The sequence below is a fragment of the Gavia stellata genome, chromosome 9 (assembly GCF_030936135.1).
Source record: "Gavia stellata isolate bGavSte3 chromosome 9, bGavSte3.hap2, whole genome shotgun sequence".
Classification (NCBI taxonomy): Eukaryota; Metazoa; Chordata; class Aves; order Gaviiformes; family Gaviidae; genus Gavia; species Gavia stellata.
The window spans coordinates 19,005,792-19,032,571 of NC_082602.1; the positions used below are offsets into that span (position 1 = coordinate 19,005,792).

Sequence of the window (26,780 nt, forward strand, 5' to 3'; positions counted from 1 at the left end):
CCGGGCGGGTCCGTCCGTCTGTCCGTCCGTCCGTCCGTGTCCGCGCCGGAGCGCAGGGCGCTGTGCATCCCCCCGCGGCGCCCCCCGCTTACCGGCTTCTTCTTGCGGCGGCTCTGGAGGCGACTGACCACCAGGTCGGTGTAGAGCACCGGCTTGAGGGTGCGGGAGCGCTGGGGCCAGCCGTAGCAGAAGGTCTCCACGCCGCGGTAGTTGCGCCCGTAGCGCACCGAGCACATGGAGCGGGACCGCATGCGCCCCGCGCTGCTGTTGATGCTGTTGACGCCGATCATCCTGCCGGCGGCGGCGGGGAGGGGCGGCGGGGTGCCCGGCGGCCCTGCCCGGCCCTGCCCGGCCCTGCCTGCCCTGCCTGCCGCGGCCCGCTCCGCCGCCGCCGCCTGTTGAAGCCGGGCCGGGCCGGGCCGGGCTCGGCGGCTGCTGCCCGACAGAGGCGGGGCCCCGCCCCGCCCCGCCCGCCGCAGCCAATGGCGACCCGCGGCGCCCGGCCGAGCCGAGCCGAGCCGAGCGGGGCCGAGCCGAGCCGAGCCGAGCCGAGCGGTGGAGCCGGGCCCGCGGAGGCAGCGGCGAGCGTCCCGCGGGGTGGGACACCATCCCTGGCGCTGATGCCACACGAGCTGCTGCAGCTGCCCCTCCCTGCCTCCCTTCCGCCCCGCAAGGGAGAGCGGGAGCGGGTGACTGGCCCCTCCCGGGCTCATGGGGCTGGGGGCAGCGCTGGTGGCACCTCAGGGGCTTCCTGGGCTCCATCGGGCGGGCGGCGCCTCCGCTCTGTGCCAGCTGGGCAGCCCTGCCTGCACCAGGGACCTCCGGAGGGCTGAGCTAGCAGAAGACCTCAGATCTTCCGTCTTCAGCACTCACCCCACACTTAACCCTCCCGCCCCTTCCTTCGAGGTCAGGCCAGAAAAATCAGTAGCTAGAGCCGCCCGGCTGGTTAAGGGCAGGACATAGATGCTCCAGGGAGTTGTTCCCGTAAGGAAGCAAAGGGCTGGGCATCCTTGCAGAAGGCATGAGGATCGATACGTAATTTAGTTAGGCTTGACTGAGTAGGAGATGCAGCCAGTGGAGAAGGGGAAATTTTCCACTCTGTCCTGACTGTTTGCCATAGTGATCGCTGGGTAAGATTTGTGAGGGAGGGGGCATGGGTGCCCAGCCCATCGGATGTGCTGGGCTGCCCCTGAGGCCGGGGGGAGCCATGGGAGAGCGGGGCAGGGCAGCATGTCACTCCCAGGGGAAACAGGCAAACAAGAAATAGCCGGAGGGATTAGCCTGAGCAAGCGTTCCTGAGATTATAGCTCAGAGGTGGGAGCTGGGGCTTTCTTCCCACATTGCTAATCACTTACCCAGCACTCTGAGCGTCTGAGCCCTGCTGTTGTGCCTCCAAGTTGGAAGGTGGGGGCCCATCCTACCTTACTCCCCCGGGGACCCAACTGCATTGTCAGGCTTAATTCATTAACATCTGTGAAGTGCTCTGGCTCCTAGGCTGGAAGGCAGCACAGATCTGGCTCACTCCTGCAATCACTAAGCAGCACCAGGGAGAAATGGGGTCTGATCCAGCCCTACCATGTTGCTACCAGCCAGCAAAGCACAAGGTTAAGCTAAAAGAGTAAGGAAGATGGGGAAGAGCTAAGGTTCCACAAAGTGATCAATCACGTAAAGGTCAAATCCACATCTGAAACGTAACAGACAACCAGCAACAGTGAGGGAAATCCCAGGGGTTCTGGGCTAAATCACAATGAAAAGACAAGAGAAACATCTCAAAAGCTAACCAAAATACCACCAGCTCCCGGACGTCCTGCTTTGCCTCCTTCCTTGCGGCGTGGGCAGCTGCTTTCATTTGGCCACAGGAGTTCGGGTCCAAGCATGCAGATGTGGGCATCCTCTGGCACGGCATTGTACGAGTTCTTATACCCCCGCCATGGTGCCCTGCCCCAATGGGGAGGACACCTGAGTCGGAGAGCTGGGCAGCCCTGCCTGCGGAGTACGATTCTCCAGGGGAGCTTTCAAAGCCAGAGAAAAGGGTTTCCAGCAGCAGCAGCTGAGTGCCGGTAAGGCATTGCTACCTTAGCTCCAGCAGCAGTGCCATGCAGGGCACGGTGAGGCACTGCCAGTGAGGGGAACGTGGTGCTCAGCTGTGAAAGCACAAGCTTTCAAGTGTTTTTGTTTCTTCTGCATAAAACTGGGATTGTTTACATGTATTATCTAGTAGCAGATAAAGTTGTCGTCTGACTCAAGCTGCCACCCGCTCTCAGACATCATGCTGCATTTGTCTTGGGCCTCCCGGCAGCCAGAAATGAGGGGAGCACCCAGGCTCCCAGTGGGTCTATTCCTGATACTGTCCCCAGAGTCACAGGGGATGGTGGCCTTGTGTCCCCTGCAGCCACCTAGGTCCTGCCCTGCTGTCCCTGTTTCCCTGGCAGCGAGTGCTGTGGGTGGGGGCCACCTCAAGCCCTCCAGCTCTGAAGCCTGTGGGGCAGCAGCCTGAACTGTCTCCCTGAGCAGGCTTGGAAGAGCCCCCGGGATCCTTCTTCTGTGCTGCTGGAGCTACCCAAGACCCAGCCCTGAACTTTGGGAAGCTCCTCTGAAGCCTGCCAGCCCTTCCCCTCCCCTGCTGCCCTTAGGAAACGCATGTGCTCCCGGAGGGCTAAAATTAGCCAGCCAGCTGTGTGGCACGCTTGCACAGGAGCCTCAGTCTCTGGGTACAGCCTGCCAACCAGGTCTGCCAAGGAGGCAGCATCGTACCGGGAGTAACAGGACTAGCACAGGCTGCCGCAGGGAGGGCAGCGGGAGAGGCTTTCCCCATTTCTCTGCCCCCTGAGCCTGCGCGGGGCCCCAAGCACCAAGCAGCCGAAAGCAGTGGGCAGAAGGGAGAGGGTGTCTTCTCCGGCTGAGCCTGGCAAAGGCTGCCCAGGAGAGGCACAGCCTCTTCAGGTGCCTTTCCTTGCCAGGTCCCTCCTCAGCGCAGGCTGACAGCGCTTTCCACATCTCACCCATCCTGGGACCCCACTCTCCCTTGCAAGGGCAGGGGCTCCCCGAAATGGAGCGGTGCTTCAGGTGAGGAGCTGCAGCCTGCCCCACACGCAGTTCCTCATGTTGCCTTTTGCTCCCCCTCCCCAGCACGGCTCCCATACAGAGGCGGCTGAAAAGCTGCGGTGGGAAGCACCGCAGCTGCAGAGGGAACAGGCAATTTTTAGCAGAGCAGCCTCCCCACTGCTGGGCTGCACGCAGAGCTGTGCGGGGCTGTGCTGCAGCGCTGCAGCCTCCCCCCGCTGCCTTACACCCAGCAAAGGTCTTGGCCCCTACCCATGAGAGAAAGCCTGTAGCTTCATGGAACTTGGTCACTGCCCTATTTCCCACTTGCTGAGATCTGATGGGATAACTTGATCTTCTGTGTTTAAACTGGCGGTATTTTGGGGGGTGAAGTTTAACAGGGATGTGGCAGTGCCAGAAGTGAGGGTACCAAATCACCGGGCATCAGGGACTGCAAAGGGGGCACACTGAGGAGTCTGTGGGGCTCTGATGCTCTAGGGCACAGCAGCAGTGGAGGGCAGGGATTCAGGGTCCTCATTTTGGATGTTTCTATTCCGTTTCGGGTGCTTAAAGCCTTTTCTGGAGCTGGGTTTAAAATTAGAGGAGAATTTTTCCTGAGTAACTCCTTTCACTGGCAAAGCGTGGGCTGAGAGGGAGGACAGCCCTATTGAGAGCTGCTGGTAACCCCTTAATGATGGGGCGAGCAACACAGCCAGGAATAGACCCACAGAGGCTGAAAAGGGATCTCAGCTTTTCACCCCCTGTTGCCATTTTTCATAGACCATCTCCCCCCATTGTTGCTCCGGCACCCTGTGGGAATCCATCTTCCACATCACAAGTATTTGCCAACTGTAGTGCTTCACCAACAGCAATGGTGCCCGGCAGGTCCCATGGGAGCTGATCCTATTCCCATGGCCCGAGACGGGGAGACAGCAGCTCAGAAAACCCTCCCGAGAACCGGCGATGCTGGACAAGCACAGCAGTCCGAGGCCGGAGGTGCTCGCTGAATGCTGCCCTCCCTGGCCAGGCCCCGCTGGGAACTGGGTCAGGCAGGGAGAAGACAGGAGTCCCCCTGGTCACAGCAGTGCCGTGAGTTCCCTGCTCCAGGACTTTAACCACCAGCCCACCCTCCTCATAGCCATGCCTTGCCCATGTCACCAGAAACATTCTTTCTGCCACCAGAGATGGCTCCAGTGCCAGGGTCTGGCCATGGCTTTGGGCTCCAGTGCTCTAGGGAGCCAGGAAAGGCTGAGTACCGTGGGGTCAACGCCATGAAGTCTCTGGCTGCAGCTGGGCAAACCAACCCTAGTAAGCTGGCCTCGCATGTGCCCCCTTGCCTGCGATGCAGGCAGAGCAAGAGCAGTGAGAGCGGCAGGACCCCAGCCAGAGCTCCGGTGTCCTCCTGGGGGAACTGGGCAGCCCATGTTCCCCTCAGCAAGGCAGGAGGAAAGATGTGGGCCAAGGGACCACCACCGTTCCTGCATGAGGATGGACACAATCATTGCATCCCATATAGTCATCCGTGTGATCCCGCCCAAAGCTCTCGCTTTTGCTCCTGCTGCTTGGCTGGCCAGGGAGAGTGACCGAATTTACCTTGAGCAGCTCCTTGGGGAAGTCAGTGCCTCCATTGAGCCCCTCCAAGTTGCCAATGAAGTCAGAGCAGGACATTCTCTTCCCGATGTTCTGGGGGAGCCAAGGGGAGAGAAACGCTGGGGGTTACCTTTGGGCCAGGGGGCTGGTGCTGGCTGGAGCAGGTCCCACAGCCCAGGACCAGACCCCCTGTCTCTGCAGTGGGGTGAGGGACCAGCCAGGTCTCAGGGAGGCTGCTTGAAGATGTGGGGAAGCTGCTGGCTTTGCTTAGACTCCGGGAGTCTTAAATAGCCCCCTTTTTGTAAGGTGAGAGCTACCTGCTCCCATGGGAGCTAGTTTTGGAATCTCACTCCCACCCTCTCTCCCTGTCCACTTTTCTTTTCTGTCCTCATCCCACTTCCACATCTTCCAGCTCAGCACATCTCCTCCAAAGCCTCACTCTCTCCTTCAACAGCTCCCTCTCTCACTCAGCCTTTCTCCTCTCTCCTCCCCAGACACATTAGGGATGACCAGCCCTCACGTGTCCAAGGTCCCATACCTGTGGTTCAGGGAGGTGGGGACAGACAGTGCAGGGACAGATGAGGCTGATGGCAGTGGGAACTTACGTGTCCATGCAGATCTGTGTTTAGCAGCATCAGGGCGCAGGTGAGGGTGTGGGCTCCGTCTGCAGCACAAGCACAGGACAGGAATTAGAGCCCCTGGCTCGGTCCCGCAGCTCGTGCTCCAGCCCCTCAGCATCCCAGGCAGGGCACAGGGGCTCTGAGACCCCAAGACAGCCCCGAGCTCGCTCCTCCCACCCGGGCACGCAGGGCACACAGCAGTCAGCGTGGTGCTGGCAGCACGCGGGCGACTAGGTAGGAGGCCACTGAATTACAGCTGGTCCCAAACCTGAGCGTACAAACTCCCTTCCAAGCCTGCAGCCCCTTCAGCCAGGCAGCGATGCTGCAGCTAATCCTGCAGAGTTCCTAGCACGGCAAGGTGGGACCAGCACAGCCCTCTGCCAGCCAGGCAGCCCAAACCTCACCTGCCCCAGAGCCAGCCCAGAGCAGACCCAGCACGTGAATGCACACAGGAGAGGCGCAAAGACGTGAAACAGTACGAAGTGGGTGACTGTGCCGCCCCGAGTGCCGGGCACCCAAGTTTTCTCACCTGGCTATTCCCTGAGCCGAGGGTCTGAGAGCTGGGGTCTATTTGGTGAGGAGGGCCTTCTCTCGCCTCTTGTGCTAATCTGCTCAAGGTCAGAATTAAGGATGGGTTGAGCCCTAATTATGCATCATCCAACCAGAGCAGATTTAAAAAAAAAAAAATCTAAAGCATCTGTCATTCGAGGGAAATGACATCTTTGTAACTGGGGCTGTCTCCTAAGGCGTCAGTACAGGCTCTCAGCCTGCTCTCTGATTTCAGTTTGAACACCTTCACAGAGTTGACAAACGCATAGGCTCGCCTGAAACACACACACACACACACACACGGACACACGCAGTTTCTTACCCTCCGAAGAGATGGCATTGGGATTACATTCGTAATAGCGCTGGGAAAAATGAGCCAGCACTCGCTCTCGCTCTTGCGTCTCTCCCATCAAGGCCAGCTCCTTTAGAAAGGACCTGAAGAAGCAGCAGCAGCATTGGCCACACTTGAAGCCCACCAGCAGCTTCTCCAACTCACCTTGTGCAGGACTGGAGCTGTGCTTTCTGGTCTGGAGACACCCCTGTGTGCCAGATGAAGCCCTGCCATCGCACATACCTCCCAACCCGCTGCCGGACTCCCCTCCAAGCCCACAGCATCATACCCTGCTGGCACATTGCAGAGACCTACAGCTGGCCGTGGGCGCTACGCCGGGGAAGGAGATGGGGATGACACCAAGAGGCTCTGGGCTTAAGGCCTGGAAAGCCAGTCCTAGATGAACCTGACTGTCACCCAACTGCACTGACTGGTGAGTTAAGACAAGGGATGCTCTTTCGCGGTTGTGCGGCTTGAGAGACCACTTTGGGACTCAGCCCCCACCATATAAGAGGTAAGGGGATCTCCAGGTGGGAGCCATGGGGTCTGCTTGCTCCCGCAGATCCCTGTGTGGGTGCGGAGCTGCGGAGGGCATGGTCTGCTGGACCCCACTTGGGTGGCCACCACACAGGCACACATGTACATGCACTCAGTTCTGACCTGAGAGCCTGGTCCAGGCTCATCCCTGTGAACACGAAGAACTTCAGATATTCCCCTGCCACCATCTTGCTGAACTCGTTGCTGAAATAGAAAAGGGGGGAGTGAGAGTGGGATCAATCAGACTGTGGGGACAGCAAAAGGCACACAGGGGTGGGGTAGATTCCAAGAGGCTGGGAGCTCCCCAGGGCTGTGGGAAGCACGCTGGGGAAAGAGACACCCCACATTCCCATGAAACTCACAGGAGTCACCCACAGATCCAATGCGAATACTGGGCATGTAAGAGAAACTGGAGAAGCTAGAGCTGGAAGGGCCCATGAGAGGTCAGCTAGCTGTCCCCCTGTCCCAACACCTTACTGAAGCATCCAAGATGCAGTCATGATAAGAAGGTACCAAAACCTGGATGTCTCTTAGGTTTTAAGACCTTTAGAGAGAACACCTGATACATCTGTACCAGATGTAGCAGTCACGGGGAGTGGGGTCTGGGGTCCTGTCAGCTATTCTGTGCCAGCCCGGTGCCCTGCAAGAGCAGCAGCTGTGGGTACACCGTGGGTGCAGGTGGGCCACTTGCAGAATGGGCCATTCCTTGTGAATACCCACACGTACTTCTTCCCCAAGTGACGGGCCACATCTGCTTTTTTAAAGCCATCCAGGTTGTAGAGCCTCTTGGCCAGGCGTTTGGCGGCCTCCAGGTCAGCCTTGTGCCCGTTGGAGAGGGTGTCCGTGCTGCCCAGGGCCAGCTGCTCCACGCTGTCCATCTCCGAGTCCGAGTCCGAAACCACCTGGCTCAGGGGATGATCACTGCAATGGCAAGGGACACTCCATGTTAGCCTGCCTATAGATCCTCTCCTCGTTCAGCTTCTTGGGAAATGCAGGTTCCTCGCCCTGCTTTGGAGACCAGCTGCTCACTGCTGGGACCCAGGATGAACAACACTAGTTAAAGACACTCCGAGGTCGGGTCTGGGCGCTAAAAGAAGGTTTGGGGATGCAGCTAGAGGAGAGATGGGGTGACAGGACAGCTCCAGTGACTGGTGACAGGACCAAGGCACCCAAACCCACGTCCAAACTGGATGTGGAGAGACAGGACAACTGCTTTGAAGTCCCCTACCCTGAGCCTGTGAAACTGCGTGTGTGGGCTCAGGCTCTGCCAAGTTCAGCTGTAGTGGAGACTTGGAGAAGAAACATGTGCACATCACATGCTGTCCTACAGATCTGCACTCATTTTTTATCCTGGACAAACTCATTGTGCTGCTCTCGAGCACAGTTTCCCACCCACTGACTTCACAGCACTTCACAGAAGGGAAAAACAAGGCAGAGAGGGCAAAGACGAAGGAAAACTCCCCTGGCCTCCCAGCTCACAGTGGGGTGTACTGTCTTCTTCAGGCTGCCCATCAGCTCTCAGCCCACCATGCCTTAAATGGCCACGTTAGGAGAGGTTCTTGGCTTAGCCCCCGAAGCAGTCTGACTCAGCGGCGCAGAAGTTATCCCAACCAAAAAAATGGTTGAGTCTAATCAACAACGAACGTTAAGCAACTCTGACCTCGCCCAAATTTTCTGGCAGCCCTTGCAATGTTCCAGTCTGATTTATTTTTAAAAGTCTTTAATTGACTTTTAAGAGGCCTGCTCTCCTGAGCCAATTACCCAGGCCAATCTCCTTGAGGCTCTGCTTCTTCCACGAAGGACGAGCCTCCTTGCTGCTCAGCGCTGCCCATCCCAGGGGAGCCCTGTGCAGCACTGACAGGCTGCCCTGTACCTTGGGGGGCTCTCGGGCGCTTTCCTCCGGCATCCCGACATCCCCAGCCAGCGTGCGGCAGAGGAAGCTGCTCTGCACTCAAACCCGTGGGCCAGACACCTCCCTGGCAAAAGTGGCTCTGACACCCTGCGAGTCCCTGGGGAAATGCACTTGGCTCGGACCACTGCTGAGCTTGGCATTGCTGGGCGGTGATTGTGGTAAGGCCCAGAGCAGATCTGTGCCCATTGGACCCAGCCCTCCCCAGGAAGCCTGTCCATCACCCCATACCACCCTGGTGGGAGCAGCCACAAGAGTGGCCACAAGGTCACTAGGAGCTCAGCAGCCCTGAGTCCACCTGCTCTGGGGAGCTGCGCTGGGCAGGGGGCTTCCAGCATCACCATCCGCATCACCAGCACCCCCTGTCCTGCGGGCATCCCTCCCACCTGCCTAAAACCCATCCTCCCAAAATACGGTGACCACATCCAAAGGTGCTGCTGGTGTGGGCCCTGGTGCCCGCTGCCCTCCAGCTGTGCCCAGCTGGGTGCTGCTGGGCCAGTGCTGGGCACACTCCTTGGCCCCACTTCGGCTCCTTGTGTGGCTGCAGCCACCATGCCCTCAGCCAAGGACAGGGCTCACAGACTCTTTGCTGCCCAGCAGCAGAGGAGATGAATCCATCCCAGCAACTGGGTTGTGGTAACTGTATTTTTTTATAAAGCTCTATCTGCTATCGCAGGGGCACAGGCACTGTCCCCTTCCCAGCCCAGCAGCTCCACGGCTGCTTTTCCAGTCACAGGCTGAGCTACGAAACTCAAAGCCACCCTTCCAACAGTCCCCATGCTCCAACTGCACCTCCAGAGCAAGTGGCAGCTCAGTCACCCTCTGAAGACCTTTTCATTCTTCTCAACCACCATCACTAAAAACTCCCAATACCCTTCTGGACCTTGCCTGTCTTGCGTGAGAGGTTGTCCTCCCCCACATGGCCGGTTGCTGGAGCCTCCAGGGACAAACCTAGAGCTCCGAGTCTCCCCACGTGACCTCTCTTCCCAATCTGTGGTCCTCAGCTTTCCTACCTAGTGCTAAGCACCCAGGCATGGGGCCATTTACAAAACCTCTCTTGTCCTTCAACATCCGTATCTCCCTGCAGGCTCCCAACCCATGGCTGCAATTCTTGCCTTGCTTCTTGCAACAGGCATGCAGGGATCACAGCCTGGGTCTCAAAGCAGCTCTACCAGTGAGATCTACTATCCCATCCCTCACCAAGTCCCCATACTGATTTGGGGTTTTACATCAGCAAAGCATAACCTTGCTCTCAGGATGAGGCACTACCAAGCTGTGCAATGAAATGGGGTTTCTTCCAACGCTCAAGCCGCCACTCTCATGCTGTTAAATATGGACCATCAGCCTCAATAGGTTGGGAGGGCCCCATTCGTGGCACCCGTCTGTCACCACTCAAAGCCCCAGCTGGCTCGGCAAACATGCAGCTTAAAGAGAGAAAACCAAGAGTCCAATCCTCAAGCAAATGGAGAACAGAGCAAAGAGATGTGTCCATGTCGGAGGCAACTGAGGTGATGCTAATTTTCTTGCCAATGAGTTAATGTCTCAGGATGGTTGATTTTAGTGTACTTTCTGAAGTGACATTTCAGTTTGGCTTGAAGAAACACAGAGATAATATTTTTTACATTAGATACATTTTCAACCCGAGAACTGGCTCACACGAGGAATAAAGATCAAGTTTGGTATTGTGTGAATATCCTCACAGTGTGCCTGAAATGAGTCATCCCCGAGCGGACCCAGCGCTAGCTCATCCCTCTCCCTGCTGCCCGCCTAGGATAGCCACTGCTGCCCCCCATGCTGCCGGGAGCACGGGTTCCCCTGCCACCTCAGAGGTGTTAGCTAGAAAGCCCGGGTCCCCAGCACCTGTGTCAGCAGCAGTGAGGTGCTTCTTGGGGTCTCCGTGAGGAAGGCATGTGATCCAGCTCAGGGTTCACCCTGGGGCAAAGGCTCTTCCTTGACCACCTCCCACCCCAGCTCAGCACGAGGACCAGGTTCTGCCTCCAGCCCAGAAGCAGCTGCGGGTCCATAGTGCTGCTCAGCGCCTTCTTCTCCAGGGCCAGATACTTCTCCAGGGCCCAAATGTTCCTTCTTGGGGCCAAACACTCCTCTCCTGGAGCCAGATCCTCATCTTGCCCCAGTATTCCTCCTCTGGCCGACAGCCCAGGGCCCAGCAGGAGAGACTGTAGCACCTTCCCTGGCTGCAACGCAGCGTGTCACCTCAGGAGCCCTGATGTCTTCTCCACCTTGCCACCACAAACCGGGCTCACCCGGCACCATGTTCTCTCCATGGCTGTCAGCAACCAGGAGCAAATCTCTCCTGGATGTGAGGCAGCAATAAGGCACTAGCTCAGCAAAGCCTGCCCTGGAGGGCTGATCTTCAGCTCCTGGCTGCCAGCAGGGATGTATCTGCATGGTGGGACCCTTCCCGCACCAACGCCCTGCTCCCCAGGAGCAGGGAAGGAGAGACATCCCTGGGGACAGGCTGGGCCGGGTGGCCATTGGTTTCAGCTGGGGGTGCTCAGCTGAGCACCTGGGTTGTCCAGGTCCTGCCTGACACATTTCCAGGTGAGACACCTGCTGTAGGAAACTGAAAATCTCCAAACACAATCCAAGTGCCACTTGCTCCCTGTGGGAGGCTGGTTTGCATCCTGCACCATTAAGGGGCAGGGCAGGGAGCCCGGTCCGAGTCTGTGAGGGACACATATATGAGGCACAGCAGCACTCTGCCCTCAATTCCTGATGCCCTGCATGCATGGCTAGATGCCCAATGCCTCCACCAAGCGAGCCCAGCCTGCCTAATATTGCTGCTAAGAATGTACCAGACCGGATCTTTGGCTGAGCTAAATAAAAGCAGCTCCCTCCATCGGTCTCAGCAGAGCGACTTTGATTTATGACAGCCAAGATCTGGGCTGGTTCATTCCTCGCAGAATTGAAGTTAGGGCTGGGAGGACACTTGAAGGTCAGCCAGGCCAGCCTCCAACCACAGGCGGGGCTGGTCCTGCTTTCTGGCAGCTCTGGAGTCCAACCTGGTCCTCAAATCACCCAGCCACAGCAGCACCCGCCAGCATTACTGCTGCCAGATCCAGGTAGGACCAAACTTTGGGCAGCTGTGCCCCTCCTCAATCCTGTTTCTCTGCAGACTTCCAGAACCTCCCCTGCAGCACCAGCCCTCTCCGGAGATGCTTGCCTGTCCTCCATCACTCCATCCCACCAGCCCCTCTTGTGGGGGGCACAACCACTCCTGCAGAAGACAGAGGCTGACTCTGCAATCCCACCAAGCAGTTTCTGGAGCCAGCTGAGAGCCTTAAAATCCAGTTACTCACCCGCTGGGTGTAAGGTTGTCTTATCCTTCAGACACAGATGCCATGGGGTCAGCGCAGGGAAACGTGGGTCTCTTGGACCCTTGGGCAAAGCCCAGCCTAGGAGCTCTGGGTCAGACCCGGGGGCTGGAATTAATGCCTGACACGAGGGGCTACATCCCACGGGGGTGTGCCGCTGTCTGTGCCTCTGTGGGCAGCCCTGCCAGCCCGGGGACCCTGCCTGCTGCCCCCATCCTCCATGCCATGGAGCACCCGTCCCAGCCCCCAGCATTGCCACCCCATCCTGTGCCCCAGCTCCTGCTACCCTTCACAGCTCAACGTGGAAATTCTTGGGGGAAAATCCCCCCCAGGCTTGTACCCCATTTCTTGCCATGCCAATGCTTGTGGGGAGACCTCTTCATCCTGCACCCCAGCCTTGACCCCTTTCGGTGCTCCCATCCCACACCATCCCTCCCTTCCCCTATCTCCAGCCTTTTCCTCGTTGCCCTCCTTCCTCTGCTCAGCCCTCTCCCCCCACCCTCCCGCGTCACACCCCGAATCCACCCCACAGGGACCCAAACTGGGTGCAGCCCTCAGCGCCTCATCTCACCAGTTTGCCCAGTGCCAACTGGGAGCTCAGGCCAGCTGACAGACCTGCGCTGCCCTCGGGAAGGGGGGGGGGCACCGGCTCACCGACTGCTGCAGTAACAAAAGGGACCTTATAAAGAAACACAGCGGAGCTTATTGGCAGGGCCCGGGCGCTCCAGCACACGCCAGCAGCCGCGATCTGGCAGGGAAGAAGGTTTGACTCCCGGCGCATCCTCCGCCCGGGGCGGCCGCCAGCCCTGCGGGCCCCCCGGTCCTCCCACGAAGCCGCAGCTCCAGGGCCGAGCTCTCCCTCTAGCGAGGCTCCGGGTGTGCTGCCCCTCACGGTGGTATCTGGCCCTTTTCACCAGGCAGTTCGCAGTCACCCTCTCTGCTGCTGCTTCTCCTGCCTGCCCTTCTTTCTGTCCCACCTCAGGCGATGCCCCCGATTCAGGTCCCGGCAGAGCCTACCTCACTCGCCTCTCGTGGGGGTAGCATGGGGGGCAAGTCACATCCCCTCCCTCCGCCGGCACTCCTCAGGGACCAGCACTGCTGTGTCTGGGGCCAAGACTGGCTCCGGAGGAATGGGACGGGCAAGGGAAGCTGGGCGGCTGGATTTCAGGGGGCTTGCATCCGCAGGGAGATGCAATTTGCCCATTTTTCCCCATCCTGCCTGTGGGGCTGGCAGCCCCGGGCTGCCTGTGTATGGGATTGCGGCAGGTGAGGCGGCGCTCGGGGCTCCCGCTCGCACCCGGCAGCACTGCAAGGCCCGAGGATTTGGATCTGCAGTTGCAAAAGTCTGGCTGCCACCACATGAGCAACCTCCCTGCAGTCCCCAGGGCTGCCCCAGCTTCTGCCCCACCATCCTGCAGCACTGCATCTGCCCCCAGCCAGCCCCGCCAGCCCCAGAGGGACCCCGCCAGCCCTGGAGGACTCTGCCCCCACATGTATTCTGTGGGTCACCGTCACGGCCCCGGGGACGGACTGCTTTAACTGCAGCCCTCTGCCCAGCAACAGCAGGGGACCTGCACACCCTCACCTCCTGCCCAAAAGGAGCGATAACCTACTCACACACTGGTGGTGCCACCATGGGGTGTCTTGCTGTGGAGGGGTGGGGAGGGGGGTCCCACACTGGGACCCTTGCTGTTCAGCCACTGCTCCCTCCCTTTTAGCCAAGGCCACCGGAGGAGGCGGAGACATCCCAGCGCCCAGGGAAGCCTTGCCAGGTCTGCACTTAGGCACACTCCCCATGTCAAGGTCAAGATAAAAGCGTGGTCTCAGACTATCACAGGCTGAGGGACACCAGAGCCTTGGCATGAACTGTGAGGCTGCGTGAACCAAGGCCACCAGCTGCATGGGTCACCGCCTCTCCCCAGCAATGCAGGGGGCATCACTGGCTTGGCTGCCTCTGCCACGGAGAGAGATGGAAAGTCACAGGCTGCAGGGCCATCCAGACCCAACCGTTGCAACGAGTAACATCAAAGGTTTCGGGGGCACAACAGGGATGGCCGTAGGGCAGCACACACAGGTCTAGACCCGCTGGTGCTCGTCACCAGTCACCCCTCACACCAAAGCCCTGCAGCCCGAGGTCACCTCTGCCAATCCTGAGGCTGACAGACAGAGTAAAGCACAGCCTCCAGCACAGAGCCCCCCTGCCCGAGGTCCCCAGTCCACCTGAGCTGGTGGCAGTCGGTCTGTACTGCTTGTGACCATAGGTGGTGGCAAATCCCCTGCTCTGGCCCTTCTGGCACCAGTGGTGTTGCAGAGGTTCCTGAGCTCCTTTACCCAGCAATTTCCAATAAAGACCCCTTAATGGGAGCGTAGCAAGGATACTCCCTGCTAGAGCAGATCAGCCCTGCCAGGCACCAGGGGCTGCTGACTCCAGCTCATGGGAACCTTTGAGCAGCCAGCCCAGACACTTCTTCAAACTACTTAGGAAGCTTCAGCTTCATGGTCAGCTCCACCCAGTCTAGAAAGCTGGTAGCACCAACTTTAGATGGGGAAAGAGGAAACTTCTTGCATCTATCCCTTGCCAGAAAGCCCTGCTGCCTGAGGACTGACCCTGCAGATGATGGGCTGTCTCAGACCCTGGTACCCCATGCCTTCCCTGCTTCCCAGTCTAGCTCATGCTGCCAGTCCCAATCTCCACTCCACTGCACAAGACACCAGATCCCAACCACACCTGCCTCCCTGTCTGCCATCGCTCACAGGGGCTGCAAGGGGAGGCTCGCTCCATGCCAGGGAGCAGAGAGCTGGGCTGCTGCCTGCCGGGGGCCTGCGGCAGGGCCCTGCTCCCCCACACCTCATTTCTCACCTCTTTCCTGCAGCCTCCGCTTCAGGCTGCTGTGGGAGCCAGGGAACCTACTCACCTGCTGCAGGGCAGCATGGCGGGTCTGAACATCACCTGCACCCCAGGAGATGGGCAAGAAACAGGGCCTGAACGGGACTAAGAGAAGAGCTGTGCAGCAACCTACCAATAACAAAGGGAATTGTTTCTAAATGGGGAAAATAGTTGCTTGGGACTCTCTGCGCGAGTGTAACAGAAGGCGAGGTCGGTGCTTATGGTGCTATGGAAAGCCCAAGCCTCGGGGTCCTGAGGCCAGGGAGTGCAGTGAGGGCTGCAGCTGGGTTTCCCTTGCACTCCCCTGCCACCAAAGCAGAGGTATTCCCGCTTGTGAGGGCTGGAAGAGGAGAAGAAAAGACAAGAGGCTCAGCAAAGGTGGGCTCAGCAAAGATCCAGGGCAGTTTGGAGGGGTACACAACACCCCTCCATGGCCTGTGCTGCAGCCCAGTGCTGCTCTGAAACCTGAGCTAGAAGGGGAGGACAGCGCCGCAACGTCTTCGGCACTGCTGGCACGCTCTGCGCTCCACTGACTATAAACCGGTGAGGAAAAACCTCTGTTAAGCCACCTTATTGCTGCTCCTGCTGCCAGCTGTGTCTCTGCACCCTCACAGCTCCCCACGCCCCTGCAGCGGTGTTGCTGTGCCGTGATGGCACCCTACGGACGGTAAGTCAGACACTGTCCTCTCGGTTTCTCCAGGGTGCTCTGTTTCGGTCCCTTGCCTTGGCAGAGGAATAGGAAGCCAATTCTTCCTGCAGAGAGCACTGACTGTGGCTGGGTACTGCTGCCTTTCACTGCCTCGTGCCTCTCGGACATCACCAGTCTTACTGCACAAACCTTGCCTGGCGTCTGTGCCACCATGTTCCTGGCTTCAGTGTCGCAAAGAAAGGAAAGGCCTAACCTGGCACCTCTCTGCCCCAAAATGCCCTTGAAGTGATCCAGGGACTCCAGAGCAGACGCGATACCCCGCTCTCCTCTCTTGACTGCAGACACCAAAGAGGACACAGAGCTCAGATTCCCCCCTGGCCACCCCAAGCGGAGCCTAGGAGGATGGTGCAGGTTGCGACGAGACATGACATAGGTTTGGTCTGGAAAAGACCAAACCGAAAAAAGTTTGGTGTGGAAAAGACCAAAGCCTAGAAAGCGGATGAGGGATTCAGGAGGCTCTGGCATTGCACAGAAGGTCACTGGGCAGAGAGACCTTGCAGGGAGGCAATGCAAACAGGAAGGTCAGTGATGGCATGACTGAGACACCGAGTTCTCCGAGAGCCGCCAGCTCTGCAGCTGAACCACTGGACCAGACCTGACATCCAGACTGGACCTGACCATGGATGAGCATACCCTGCAAAAGGGAAAAGACATGGCCTGCCAACCTGCCACAGAACAAGTGCTTCAGCCCAAGACCTTGCTGGAAGGGGGAGGAGTGCAGGAAGGTAGTGTCTCAGCCTGCGCATGGTCTCACACAGGGACAGGCTGGAAGTGGTGGGGCTGAGCTGCTCCAGCCCACTCCTCCAGAGATCTCCCCAGGCATGGAGCAGCCATCCCCAGCCCGGGTGCAGGCAGGCTCGGAGCAATGTACAGAGAGCCTCTGGTGGGCTGTGCTCATCTCTGCCCTCCATCTCCCAACATACACGAGGCTGAGGAGGTTCAAGAGGCCAGGACAATAGGTACAAGACCATGGGACTCTCGCCCTCAAGAAACAGGAGGCTGCTATTTGGATGGTGAGAGATACGGCAGTATCTGGAAGTCTTGGCCTCCAGGAGGGAAAGGCTGTTGAATTTCTACTGGTACTCGACTTCTGACTGGCGCCTCCGCACAGCCACCACGGATGCTGGACTGTCCTGCCTTGAGATTGAAGTCCTGGGACTCCCTGCTTGCTAGGCTGGAGGAAACCTCACAGCCTTCCAGCACCAACAAAGCTGGCAAAGATGAAAAAGGAGATGCACTCCCACTGACATGTCTACCACAACACCATGGTGATCACTGGCCTGATCGGCCACTTCACAGAAAATCCAGCACACCCAGTCCTGACCTTTCCCCTCTTCCCCAGCAACACAGGTTAGGCTCTGGCTGCAAAACATGCCACACAGGGTTAGACTCCACACCGAGCCTTGGTGGCCCAGCTGGACAGCAAGCAACTTTGGTCACTCACCTCATGTTGGAGGCCAAGGGAGTACCAAAGCTGTCCTCTGAGCAGCAAGGGCTGTGCTGAGCACCCTTCCTTTGTCTCCCCCGCTCCTCCTCCCTCGCCGTCCAGGGGCCATCTGTGGCTGAACTGGTCCCAGAGTCCTGCTCCAAGTGAGCCAGAGGAGCAAAGTTCTCCTCAATCAGCTTGGCGCTGTCTTGGATCTGTCCCTGTATTTCTGGGGTGAGGGTTGGGAGGTCGAAAGTGAAAACGGTCCCGTGGGTGTGGGCTGGGGAGGAGAGGATGTCAATGGAGTCCAGGCTGGTGTAAGACGTGCCTTTGGCTCGATGGGACTCCATGATGCTCTCAAAATGCTTGCTGAAAGAGTCCATACCATCCTTGGAGAGGCTGTGCCCTAGGAGGAAGGGCACTGGAGACTTGAGCATACCCTGTGTGTCTCGGTCCATGATCCTAGAGGGAAAGAAAGTGAGAACTGGTCACTGAGGAGCAAGGGATCAAAGCCCTGAAACAAAAGCCCACGAGCTGCTCCAGAAGGAAACTGGGGAGGGCAGAAATCTCCTCTGAACATCTGCAGACCTCCAAGGAAATGCCTCGCCTGTTCAAGACATCATGGGAAGAGGGACTGGGCTGGCCTCCCTCCAGACATATGCTTCTCCTTTAATGCGCCACAGACTTTTGTTCCTTTAGTGGCTCATCCTCATAAGAAGCTTATGAGATGGCTACTGCTCCCAGTCACTCGACTTGAGCTTAGATCCAATAAAGGGCTCAAGCACCAGAAGCAGGATGTGGTTCAGCTCCATTTCCAAATCTGGAAGTGGCTGAATTTTCCACAAGCCTTCAGAGCTCCCAGCACCCAGAAGGCCTCTCCTGAAGCTGCTCAGGACAGCGTGACACTTTCCTCCATGAACACAGCACCGTGGTTGCTGAGTACCGCACTCAGAGCATGACCAACTCCCACCTGCAAGGTCTGCTGGCAGGTCCCAGGAGACGTCTGGGACCCAGCACAAGGCGATGCTAACTCCCAGGTTTCCCCAGGCAGTACGGAGGGAGCCTCACAGCCAGCTCTGGGCTCAGGGACCAGAACTGGCCCGTGTCCTAGAGGCCAGGCTTGGTCCTGGCTCATCATCTTGTCAGGGATCAGCCCCGCTTGTCTCCAACACAAGTCTGGGTTCAGCCCAACACCGGAGTTTCTAAACCCTGAAGCCCTGAGTGTTTTGTCCTGTAAATGAGGTGAAGTGCAGCCTGCCCATCTGTGGGAAACCAGGCTTGTTAGCTAAAAAGTAAGAGAATCTGACTTGAGACAAGTCAAGCGTCATGCTTATCTTGCACCGATAGGCACTGGCAAGGACCAGCCTCGGGCACAAGCAGGAATTGAACAACTTATCTTGCACAGATGTAATGGATTGCAGTCCAACTCCCGAACAAAGACCCTATATCAACTGAGTGACACCTGGGGTGAGGTGGAGGCCTCATAGCCTGATGCTGCTTCAGTGAAACCAGAATGCCTTTCTCCCCCCACCCTTCTTGATCGACAACACAACAAGCCTTATTAAGAGCCAATCGGCACACAATAATTGACTCAGTCCCACCTCGCCAAGAGCATAAATCTGGCATTTAGAATCCTCCATTTCGAGGATGAGAACTTCAACTACCAGATGGGTTGACGGCCTGGACCTCTCTCCTCCCCAAGCAGGGATGCCTCTTTGGTAAGAATTGCGCCTCCGACTGCGTCAGATGTTACCCGGGAAAATATTACTAACAAAAGCACTGAATTACTAACTTGAGCTCGACTTTTGCAGTATTTATCAACGGCAATTCCAAACTTGTTATATCTGTTGCCTTAATAAATAATCTATCTTGTCAACTTTGTGAAACTGTTTTAGTGAAAGTCCTTGAGAGGGCTCTGACAGGCAAACGTTGACTCTGATAAGTGGCTACACACATAATCCTTTAGACATGAACCATTGACCAAGTCTGGGACTACGGCCGGATCCAGCCGCACCTAAGCTCCCCTCTGAGGAGGAGTTTAGAAAGCAAGGGGGTCCGTCCTGAACCCTGTGACTCAACGGGAGGTTTTCCCTCAGCCACCTGTCAGACTCGTACTCTTAACGTGACACCATCCATCTGAGCATGTGACAACAGGGACGTTTCCAAGCCAGGGAACATCAATGCTGCAGCTGTACAAGCATAAACACAGCCCTAAAAGCCTACTCTACTCATAAGCCTCTATCATTTTATTAAAGCGGCAGAAAAGCACTTGTTATGCCACTCTCTCCTCTGATTAAAGGAGAGGATCTGCTCCAGCTTGTCATAACGTTTGTTATGAACAAACAGCTTTGTACAGAGGGCTCAGAAGATGCATTGCTGTTACAAGCACCAAATTATTTTCATTCATTAGCCTTCACATACTGCTCAAAAATCTCACCCTGATTACTTCAGCAGGCCAAGAGCTGGCAGCTTGACTCCCCCAGAGTGCTGGCCAGCTTCAAGGGGAGAGCAGCTAAGCCAGACGCAGCTAAGCAAGGCAGGATGGAGGCTGCTCTCACCCATCCACCAGCATTCCCCTGGCTGTGCAGCACCGCTCGATGCTCTTACCATTCCCGCAGGAGCCCCAGGAGCAGCCACTTCTGGGGTGGCTTTCCAGCAAGGACAAGGCAGAAGAGACCTCTTTAACACCTGCAGATGAGCTTTACAGATGCGAATGTGCATTCACTGTCCTTACCACCCAGCTGTGTGCTACCAAACCGAGCTAACACCGCTGACTTCATCTTGCGCCTCAAATCCATAAGGAGGGCGATGGGCTGTGCCGGGGATGACAACACCAGCAGACGGAAGGGACCTTGTTCCCAGGAGAGGGAGCTGGGCTCACTCTTGTGATCAAGTATATTGCCACCAAGCCACAGAAAAATCACAGCTGGTTTTGTCCACACCATCCGAGCTCTGGAAGCAATCTCTCCGCCCCGAAATACCAAGCACAAAGCCGTTCAGCTCCAGAAGGATCTACTCGCAGCAGCATGGGCACAATGCTGCCTGCACACACCTCTCTTGCTCAAACCTAAACACTCCATCAGCCCCCGCTGCGCTGCCCAGTCGTCCCTGGCTGCCGCTCTCTCTGCACCCCGCTCTGGCCCCCCCGGGAAGGGTCACCACACCGTCACCAAGCCAGACAAATGCAGCTGGGAGGAGCAGAGGAGGGGAGGAGACGCAGAGGCTGTAATCGAGCATCTGCGCAAGGGTGATGGGCAGTGGGAATACAAATAGGTTTCCAGTCTTGAGCTGGGGCAGGAGAGGTGGTGAGCCTTCCTTGGAAGAGGGTCAGGTGAGTACCGAGAGGAAGCAGATCCTGGGAGCCGATGGCCGAGCTGCATTACACATCAGCACCAAAGCCAGCAGTACTTCAGACAAAGGTCTACCTGCAGGGACCGCGGGGGCCTGAGCAACTGGACTTCAGCAGTTGCGTCTGACAGCTGATGGAGGGGAAGGGGCTCGCCCCGTCCTCCCCACCTGGTGCTGCAGAGCCGTGCCATCCCCGGTGGAGGGGAGAAGAGGGGAAAATCTCTCTCCTCAGGCCCTCAGCGGTGTTCTCTCTCTGCCAAATGCTCCTGTGACCCTCCAGACCCCTGACTGCCCCAGCCATACCCCACTCCTCCTGCCTGCATGGGCACAGCGGGCACTGTGGGGGATCCCAGCTCAGCCCAAAGAAAGTGAGACCGTACAGCACCACCCAGCAGCCCCTCGCTTTATTCCTCTCTGAACAAAGCTTTTGTGCAGACCAGCCCCAGTGGTTGCACTCCCCCAGGATCCTTTGCACATCTCCTCCAGCTTGGCAGCTGCCAGCTTTTAAGGCTCAGTGTCCAAGTCCAAGCCATGCTCAGCCGCAGGTGCTGACCATGGGCACTGCAATCCCCCGCCGGCTGCCCACACTCCCCTGCCACATCCACGCCGACACGCTGCCCCCAGTCCTCCTCCACCAGCTGCAGGCACCTGCCGGCGTCACCCCAAGCATCCCCTCTCCAGCCCTACCAGCGGGAGCCTGCGGGACGTGGGAGCATCACCCCGAGCTGCAGCTCTGTGGCCACGTTGGGCTCTGGGACAGAGGTTCAGTCTCAGCACAACACATCACAGGCTTGTGGCTACTAAGGTAAGGTAAGCCTATGCTTAAGCGTTTGATGAAATCAGGGCCGTAACCATTTTTTAATCCCCAACAAGACTTGCCCTGCAGCTATTTCTCTCTCCGCCAAACAGTGAGCACAAAGGCTCTCGAAAGGCTCCCCAGGTAGCAGATCCAAGGGCTTTCCCAGGCGAGGCTGCTCTGCTTGCAGGGAGAAAAGGCATTTCTATCTCCCGCCAGCCCTCTGCACTCTCAGGGGAGCAGGGCACACCCCAGCAAAGCCTCGTCTCCCTTATCAGCCCAAGGCACCAACGCTGCGGGCCAAGCCGGGCCCTGCCTCCAGCTTAGCCAGCACATCTGCCAATGCTCGGGGAGGAAGGGAATTGAGTCTGTTCTCACTGACAGGTCTCAGCTCTCTGGGACTAATGGGAATAAAGACAGTAAAGGCTTAGACTAGTCATTAGAGTTGGTAGATGTGACTCTAAATATATTCAAGGAGCGGATTTGCTGGAAGAAGACACCATTTCTTCCGTTGCTTTCCCTGTCTCATTTGATTTGGTCTTGGGTTTTTTTAGCCCAATGTCCAGCCAGCTGTTAGCACGTTCTCTTATTTTGGGAGGGTAAATCACCGAAGAAGATGCCCTTTGCACAGAATATGAAGGACAACAAGATAGTACCAAGCCAAAATCCCCCTCGCAGTGGATGCTAAACCTTTAAGACTAGGTTTTCAAAGGGATTTACATGTCTAAATGCTTCAAATCAGCACCCAAAGGTGCTTCAGGAATTTTGTAGGGCTGGTCCTTCCCAGCTACCGGGACAGGCCTGGGGTACAGCAGCTCCTGCAGCAGCAGAATGGTGCCAGCTCCAGGGAGCCTGGGGGGCTTCTTAATCACCCCAGCATCATCCCTCCTGTGGGCAAGCAAAGCAGAAAGCTTGAAGTAGAAAACATCAATACTGGTGACTGGTAAACAGGGAGAAGGACTGCAGCTGCAGAGCTCAGAAACAGTGCGTAAGCAAAAACTCAGAGCTGCGATGCACAAACTAAACAAGCTCACAGCTGATTTTCAAGACACTGCCCACAGGTCTGCATCTACCTGGGGAATATTCAGGGGGCTGCAAATCAAAAGAGCCACTGGTCTACAAAGAAGCCATGTAAAATGAACATGATGCCCCTATATACACATCAGTAATTATACTGGGAGCACCCTCTTTAGGGGCAACAATGCATTTAAGGACACATACAAGTTTTCCAGTGCTGTCTGGGGGGCCCCAGTAAGGTGCCTCAGAGGGCAAAAACCAGGTCTAGGCTTACAGCTCGTAAGACTTGTAGTGGCCTAGTACATATTTGGAAATAAAATATCACTATGCAAGATAACTGTTACAGTAACTTGAAGAACTTTCTTGCAGTGATAGTAACTTTACACCTTACTCAAAACTTCCATCACTATTCATTTGGAAAAAAATATATTAAAAATGGCTTATTTTCAGCTTTTCTCTAGAACCCAAAGTTTTTGAGGACGGGGCGGGCAGCGGGGAGGGATGTATCCATCCCCTCCACTAGAGATGCAAGGGCTGGACAAACTGCCAGGAGCCCAGCTCCCCTCGGGATGGATACCTTCCCTCCCCATCAGCCCAGCACCTTTGTGCTTCTCCTTCCAAGCGCAGAGGCACCACTGGGGGTTATATTTTCATTATCTTTTTCCACCACCGACTTCAAACCCTCCCTTTTCCTTTTTTGTCCACCTAAATGCTCCCCGCCTGCCTTTTGCACAGCTAGGTGACTGCATGCTGCCACACGGCATCCCAGGCATCGCCTTGGCTTTGTGCTTCCCAGGCGAGACCTCTCCCCACTCCTGCGGAGCACTTGCTGATGATGCTGAGCCCCCTCGTCTCACCCAAGACTCTTCACCGATACACACGTCATCTGCTGCTCCCTGCCAGGGCCTTTCCCCTCCAGACGGCTGTCCCGCACAGTGCTCCGGAGCTCCTTCCCCTCCTGATGCCTCTTGGGGCAGGCAGATGATGCCCGTCACTCCTCATGGTCACACCACCACTCCAGAGGACATTCCATGGCAGAGTCTTGTGCCACCAGGCCAAAACACCATCTCTCATAGGTCTGAATTGCCAGTGCACTGCACAGGGCAGACGGCAGCTCAGACAGCGTTAACTGCCCACGGGTGGGCAACTGAATGATAATCTTGGTGTCACCCACTCCACCAGCCTCCCAGTACAGAGTATTTTGCCACTTACGCAAAAAATGACGCAAAAGACAACAGCGTGAAAAGGTGTTTTCCAGCCCAAGGGATCTCCCACTCTTTCCCAAACATGGCAAATACCTATTGAGCAAAAGGGATTGCTCCTGCCGCCGAAGCACAGCTGTCTGTGGAGGGGAGGGCAGCCTGGCAGTGCCTGCCAGCACACAGCAGCTCCAGGACACGGTCTGGGCTCAGGTGCCCTGATGCTGTCACCCCAATGCCCGGCAGCACAGGGCAGGATGTAATTAACCTGGCAGGACTTGCGCTGGGAAGCCTCGGCTCAGCCGGGCGACCTGAGCTGCAGGGCTCACCCCAGGGGAGTGGGCCCACGGCACAGCACCCAGGGCTGGATCACCAGCGCTGCCCCACACATCCCATGGGGCGGTGAGGGTCCCCTCCAAGCCCCAGCCCCAGTCCTATCCCAGCCTGGGGATCCAGGACCCCATCTGACCCCCACGCACAGCTCAGATGAAGCTACTGGGATTTTTGGCTCAGACACTCTTTTGGCAGAGCCCATTTTGCCATGCAGGGGATAATAAGGAGGACGAGAGGAGCTTTTTGCCCTCACACATGGAGCCTCACCTTTCCCTGTTTTCCTTCCTCGTCGCCTCAAACACCTCATTGTCCTCATCTGCGTCCCTGTCCTGCAGCCCATCCTTCAGGCAGCTGGTGCCCGGGGCGGGGGGCTCCTCTGCCATGCTGTTTCTCCTGCCCAGGGTGTCCCCAAAGCTTGGGTTGCTCTCGCTGTCCTTCTGGCTCTCAATTGCTGAATCCACCTCCTCCTTCTCAGCCAGGATATCGTCGATGTTGGTTTCGCGATAGCACCTCAGCGGCACGGTGTCCAGGTCTGTCTCGGAGTACTTCACTGTCCTCCTTATAATCCCAGTCTCACAGGAACCAGGCTTCTGGCTGCCTGGAGGAGACATCTCTATCTCCACCTCCACGTGGCTCAGGCTGTGGTCGGGCACCGACCTCGGCGGCTCGGTGGACAGCAGGCAAACGGGCTTCTGCGGGGGCTCAGCCAGGGGAGCGGAGTCAGGGGCGGAGGAGCCTGCAAGGGAGCCCTGAGCACTCAGAGTCGTGGGGAGATATGCCAGGGAGCCGCTCCTGCGGTATCACATGCGCACCGAGAGCAGGGTTGCGGGTGTGATGGGCACTGGGGAACGGAGAGGGTGAGCCAAAAGGAAAAAGGGTGGGGAGGGGCAGAGACAGGGTGCTGTCATTGCCAGTGCACCCGCAGCCAGCCCTGAGCCCCCATCTAAACCTCAAGGCCCTTCTGCAGAGGCAGCCGGGGGCTGGGGTCAGGGCTGTGCGTCACCCCCTCTGCACGATGCTTTGCACAGCCCCAGGGGACTCTGCAGGGAGGTTGGTGCATGCAGGATCTGGCCCCAGGAAGACGTGAACTGGCCAATCTTGGGGGAATCTCAGCTGCCCGGTAGGCACTGACAAGTCCCGAGGGATGGGCAACCCCAGAAAGTCCTGGCAGACATTCAGACTTGCAAAGGGGAGCTTGGTCTGGCCGACAGCATCCCCCCCCCCCAACTTCTTACCTGTCTTTGGGGCATCCGAGGAGCCATAGAAGAATTCCCACTTGGCCCTGGCGATGCGCTGGGCGTGGGCTGAGCTCTGCCGGGGGTATGGCCAGGCACTGCCCTGTCGGAAGGGAGAGCAGTGAGCGGGTGGCGGACCCCGGGGCAGGGCCCGTGCCCGGCGCGGGGCACGCAGGCACCTACCTGGGGTCGGGGCTCCGGCTTCAGGGGGCTCCTGGCGAGCGCGGGGCAGTCCTCGGGCAGCCCGTTGGCGAGGGAGCGGCAGAGGCCGTCAGCGTCGAGGGCACAGGGCTGCTTCCCGCAGGGACGCGCCCCCCCCGGGGTCCTGCCCCCGGCCAGGAGCGGGTCGGATGCGGAGGCCTCCAGCTTCAGGGCGCGCAGGAGCCGCTCCTGGGGCAGGGGCGGGGGCCGGGGGGACGCCGCGTCCCCGCCAAGCTCCAGGCTGCGGCTGAGGCTGCGGGGGCCGTTGTCCCGGCGGGGCTGGGCGGGCGGGGGGCCGGCCAGGGTCCGCACGCTGGCCTTCTCGATGAAGCGGAAGGTGACGACAGAGCTGCGTCCCTCCGGGGCCGCCGCCACCAGCGGGCTGCGGCTGCCCGGGGAGGAGAGCGCCGGGCCGGGCCGGCCCCGCCGCGGGGTGCAGGGGGCCGTCAGGCGCCCCGCGCCCGGGCAGCTCCCGTTGCCGAAGGCAGCCGGCTCCGCCGGCCTGCGGGACAAGGAGCCGGTGCTGTTGTAGAGGCCGAGGGGGCAGCGGCGGGCGTCGGGGGCCAGGCCCTTGCGCAGGAGGTGGAGGCGGCCAGCGTTGAGGTTGGGGGTGAGGCAGCGCGGGGGGCTGCGCCTCCCGGCCTCGGGGCTCCCCCCCGCCAGCCAGGGCCTCCGGTCCACGCCGCGGGCGAACGGCAGGGGCGAGGCGGCGCAGCCCTCCTCGGGCTGGAAGCGGACGGGTCCCCCCGCCCGGGCCATCCCGCCGGAGGAGGGCACGGAGGCGTCAGGTCCGGAGCCCGGCGGGGCGGCACAGGGGCGGTGAGGCGGGTTCCCGGCACCCTTGAGATGATGGCCGGGCCCAGGGGCAGCGCATCCTCAGGCAGCCCTGAAACAAGGGCGAGGAGAGCTGGTTAGGGGAGGGAGGACACAAGCAGGAGCCCGGCGCCACGGGGAGGACAGGCGAAAGGTGCCCTGCCCTCGCGGCAGGAGGGAGTGATGCTCCAGGTGAGACAGCCCCCTTCAAATCCCCTCCTGCTGCAAGCCGCTGGCCAGGTTCCTTGTGGGCATGACAGCAGCACCACCGCGGGGATGCTGGCAGGCCTTTGCTCCATCTCCAGGCACCCCGGGGTGTTTGCTTTCTTCCCGGGGTGCCAAGGATGCTCAGGCACTTCCCCCCCAGACCAGTACCCCAGACACAACGGGAGAGCACACTATGCACTTTAAAATGGGTTTCATTCATCCTGCCTTTGGTTGAATAAATTTACTACCCAGAGCCTACTAAAGTCCCTTCAATAAGGGGGAAAAAAATGATACACTGGATCACTGAGACATCCTCCAATTAAACTCCTTGAGCGAGCGTAACACGAGCAGCATGCGCAAAGAGCCTCTCTCTTTGGAGGTCAGCTGGGGTTTAAAGTGTGTCACACCAGCACATGCCGCAGCCGCTATCGGTGGCACAGACAGAGCTGTCAACACTCGCAGATCCAAAAAGCAGTGGTTACAACAATCCTGCCCTGGGGGGACGGAGCACACCCAGCCCCACACACAGGTCGCCTGCCTGCCTCTGCCCAGAGATCCTTTATCCAGAGGTGAGACCAGCCACCCCACAGCAGCAGGGCGGCTGGCTGCAGGGGAAGGCAGGACTCGGAGCCCCCACTGGCACCGCTGGCAGGGCTGCTGATGTTCTTCTTTCTCCCAGTGGAGCTAAAACTTGTA

At 58.3% G+C, this 26,780-nt stretch overlaps 1 protein-coding gene across 1 annotated transcript in view; it reads right to left on the bottom strand.

Annotated features, from left to right (window-relative positions):
• Window positions 1-25,823, bottom strand: part of PSD (pleckstrin and Sec7 domain containing) — a 36,724-nt gene extending 10,901 nt beyond the window's left edge. Inside the window, exons 1-9 of the mRNA XM_059821418.1 lie at window positions 25,047-25,823; window positions 24,864-24,966; window positions 23,896-24,364; window positions 16,954-17,397; window positions 7,396-7,590; window positions 6,793-6,873; window positions 6,124-6,236; window positions 5,238-5,296; window positions 4,636-4,725 (exon numbers count right to left, since the gene is read on the bottom strand). Of these exons, the coding sequence (XP_059677401.1) occupies window positions 4,636-4,725; window positions 5,238-5,296; window positions 6,124-6,236; window positions 6,793-6,873; window positions 7,396-7,590; window positions 16,954-17,397; window positions 23,896-24,364; window positions 24,864-24,966; window positions 25,047-25,823 (2,331 nt within the window). The remainder of the gene's footprint in view (window positions 1-4,635; window positions 4,726-5,237; window positions 5,297-6,123; window positions 6,237-6,792; window positions 6,874-7,395; window positions 7,591-16,953; window positions 17,398-23,895; window positions 24,365-24,863; window positions 24,967-25,046) is intronic.
• Window positions 25,824-26,780: the final 957 nt, after the last annotated feature.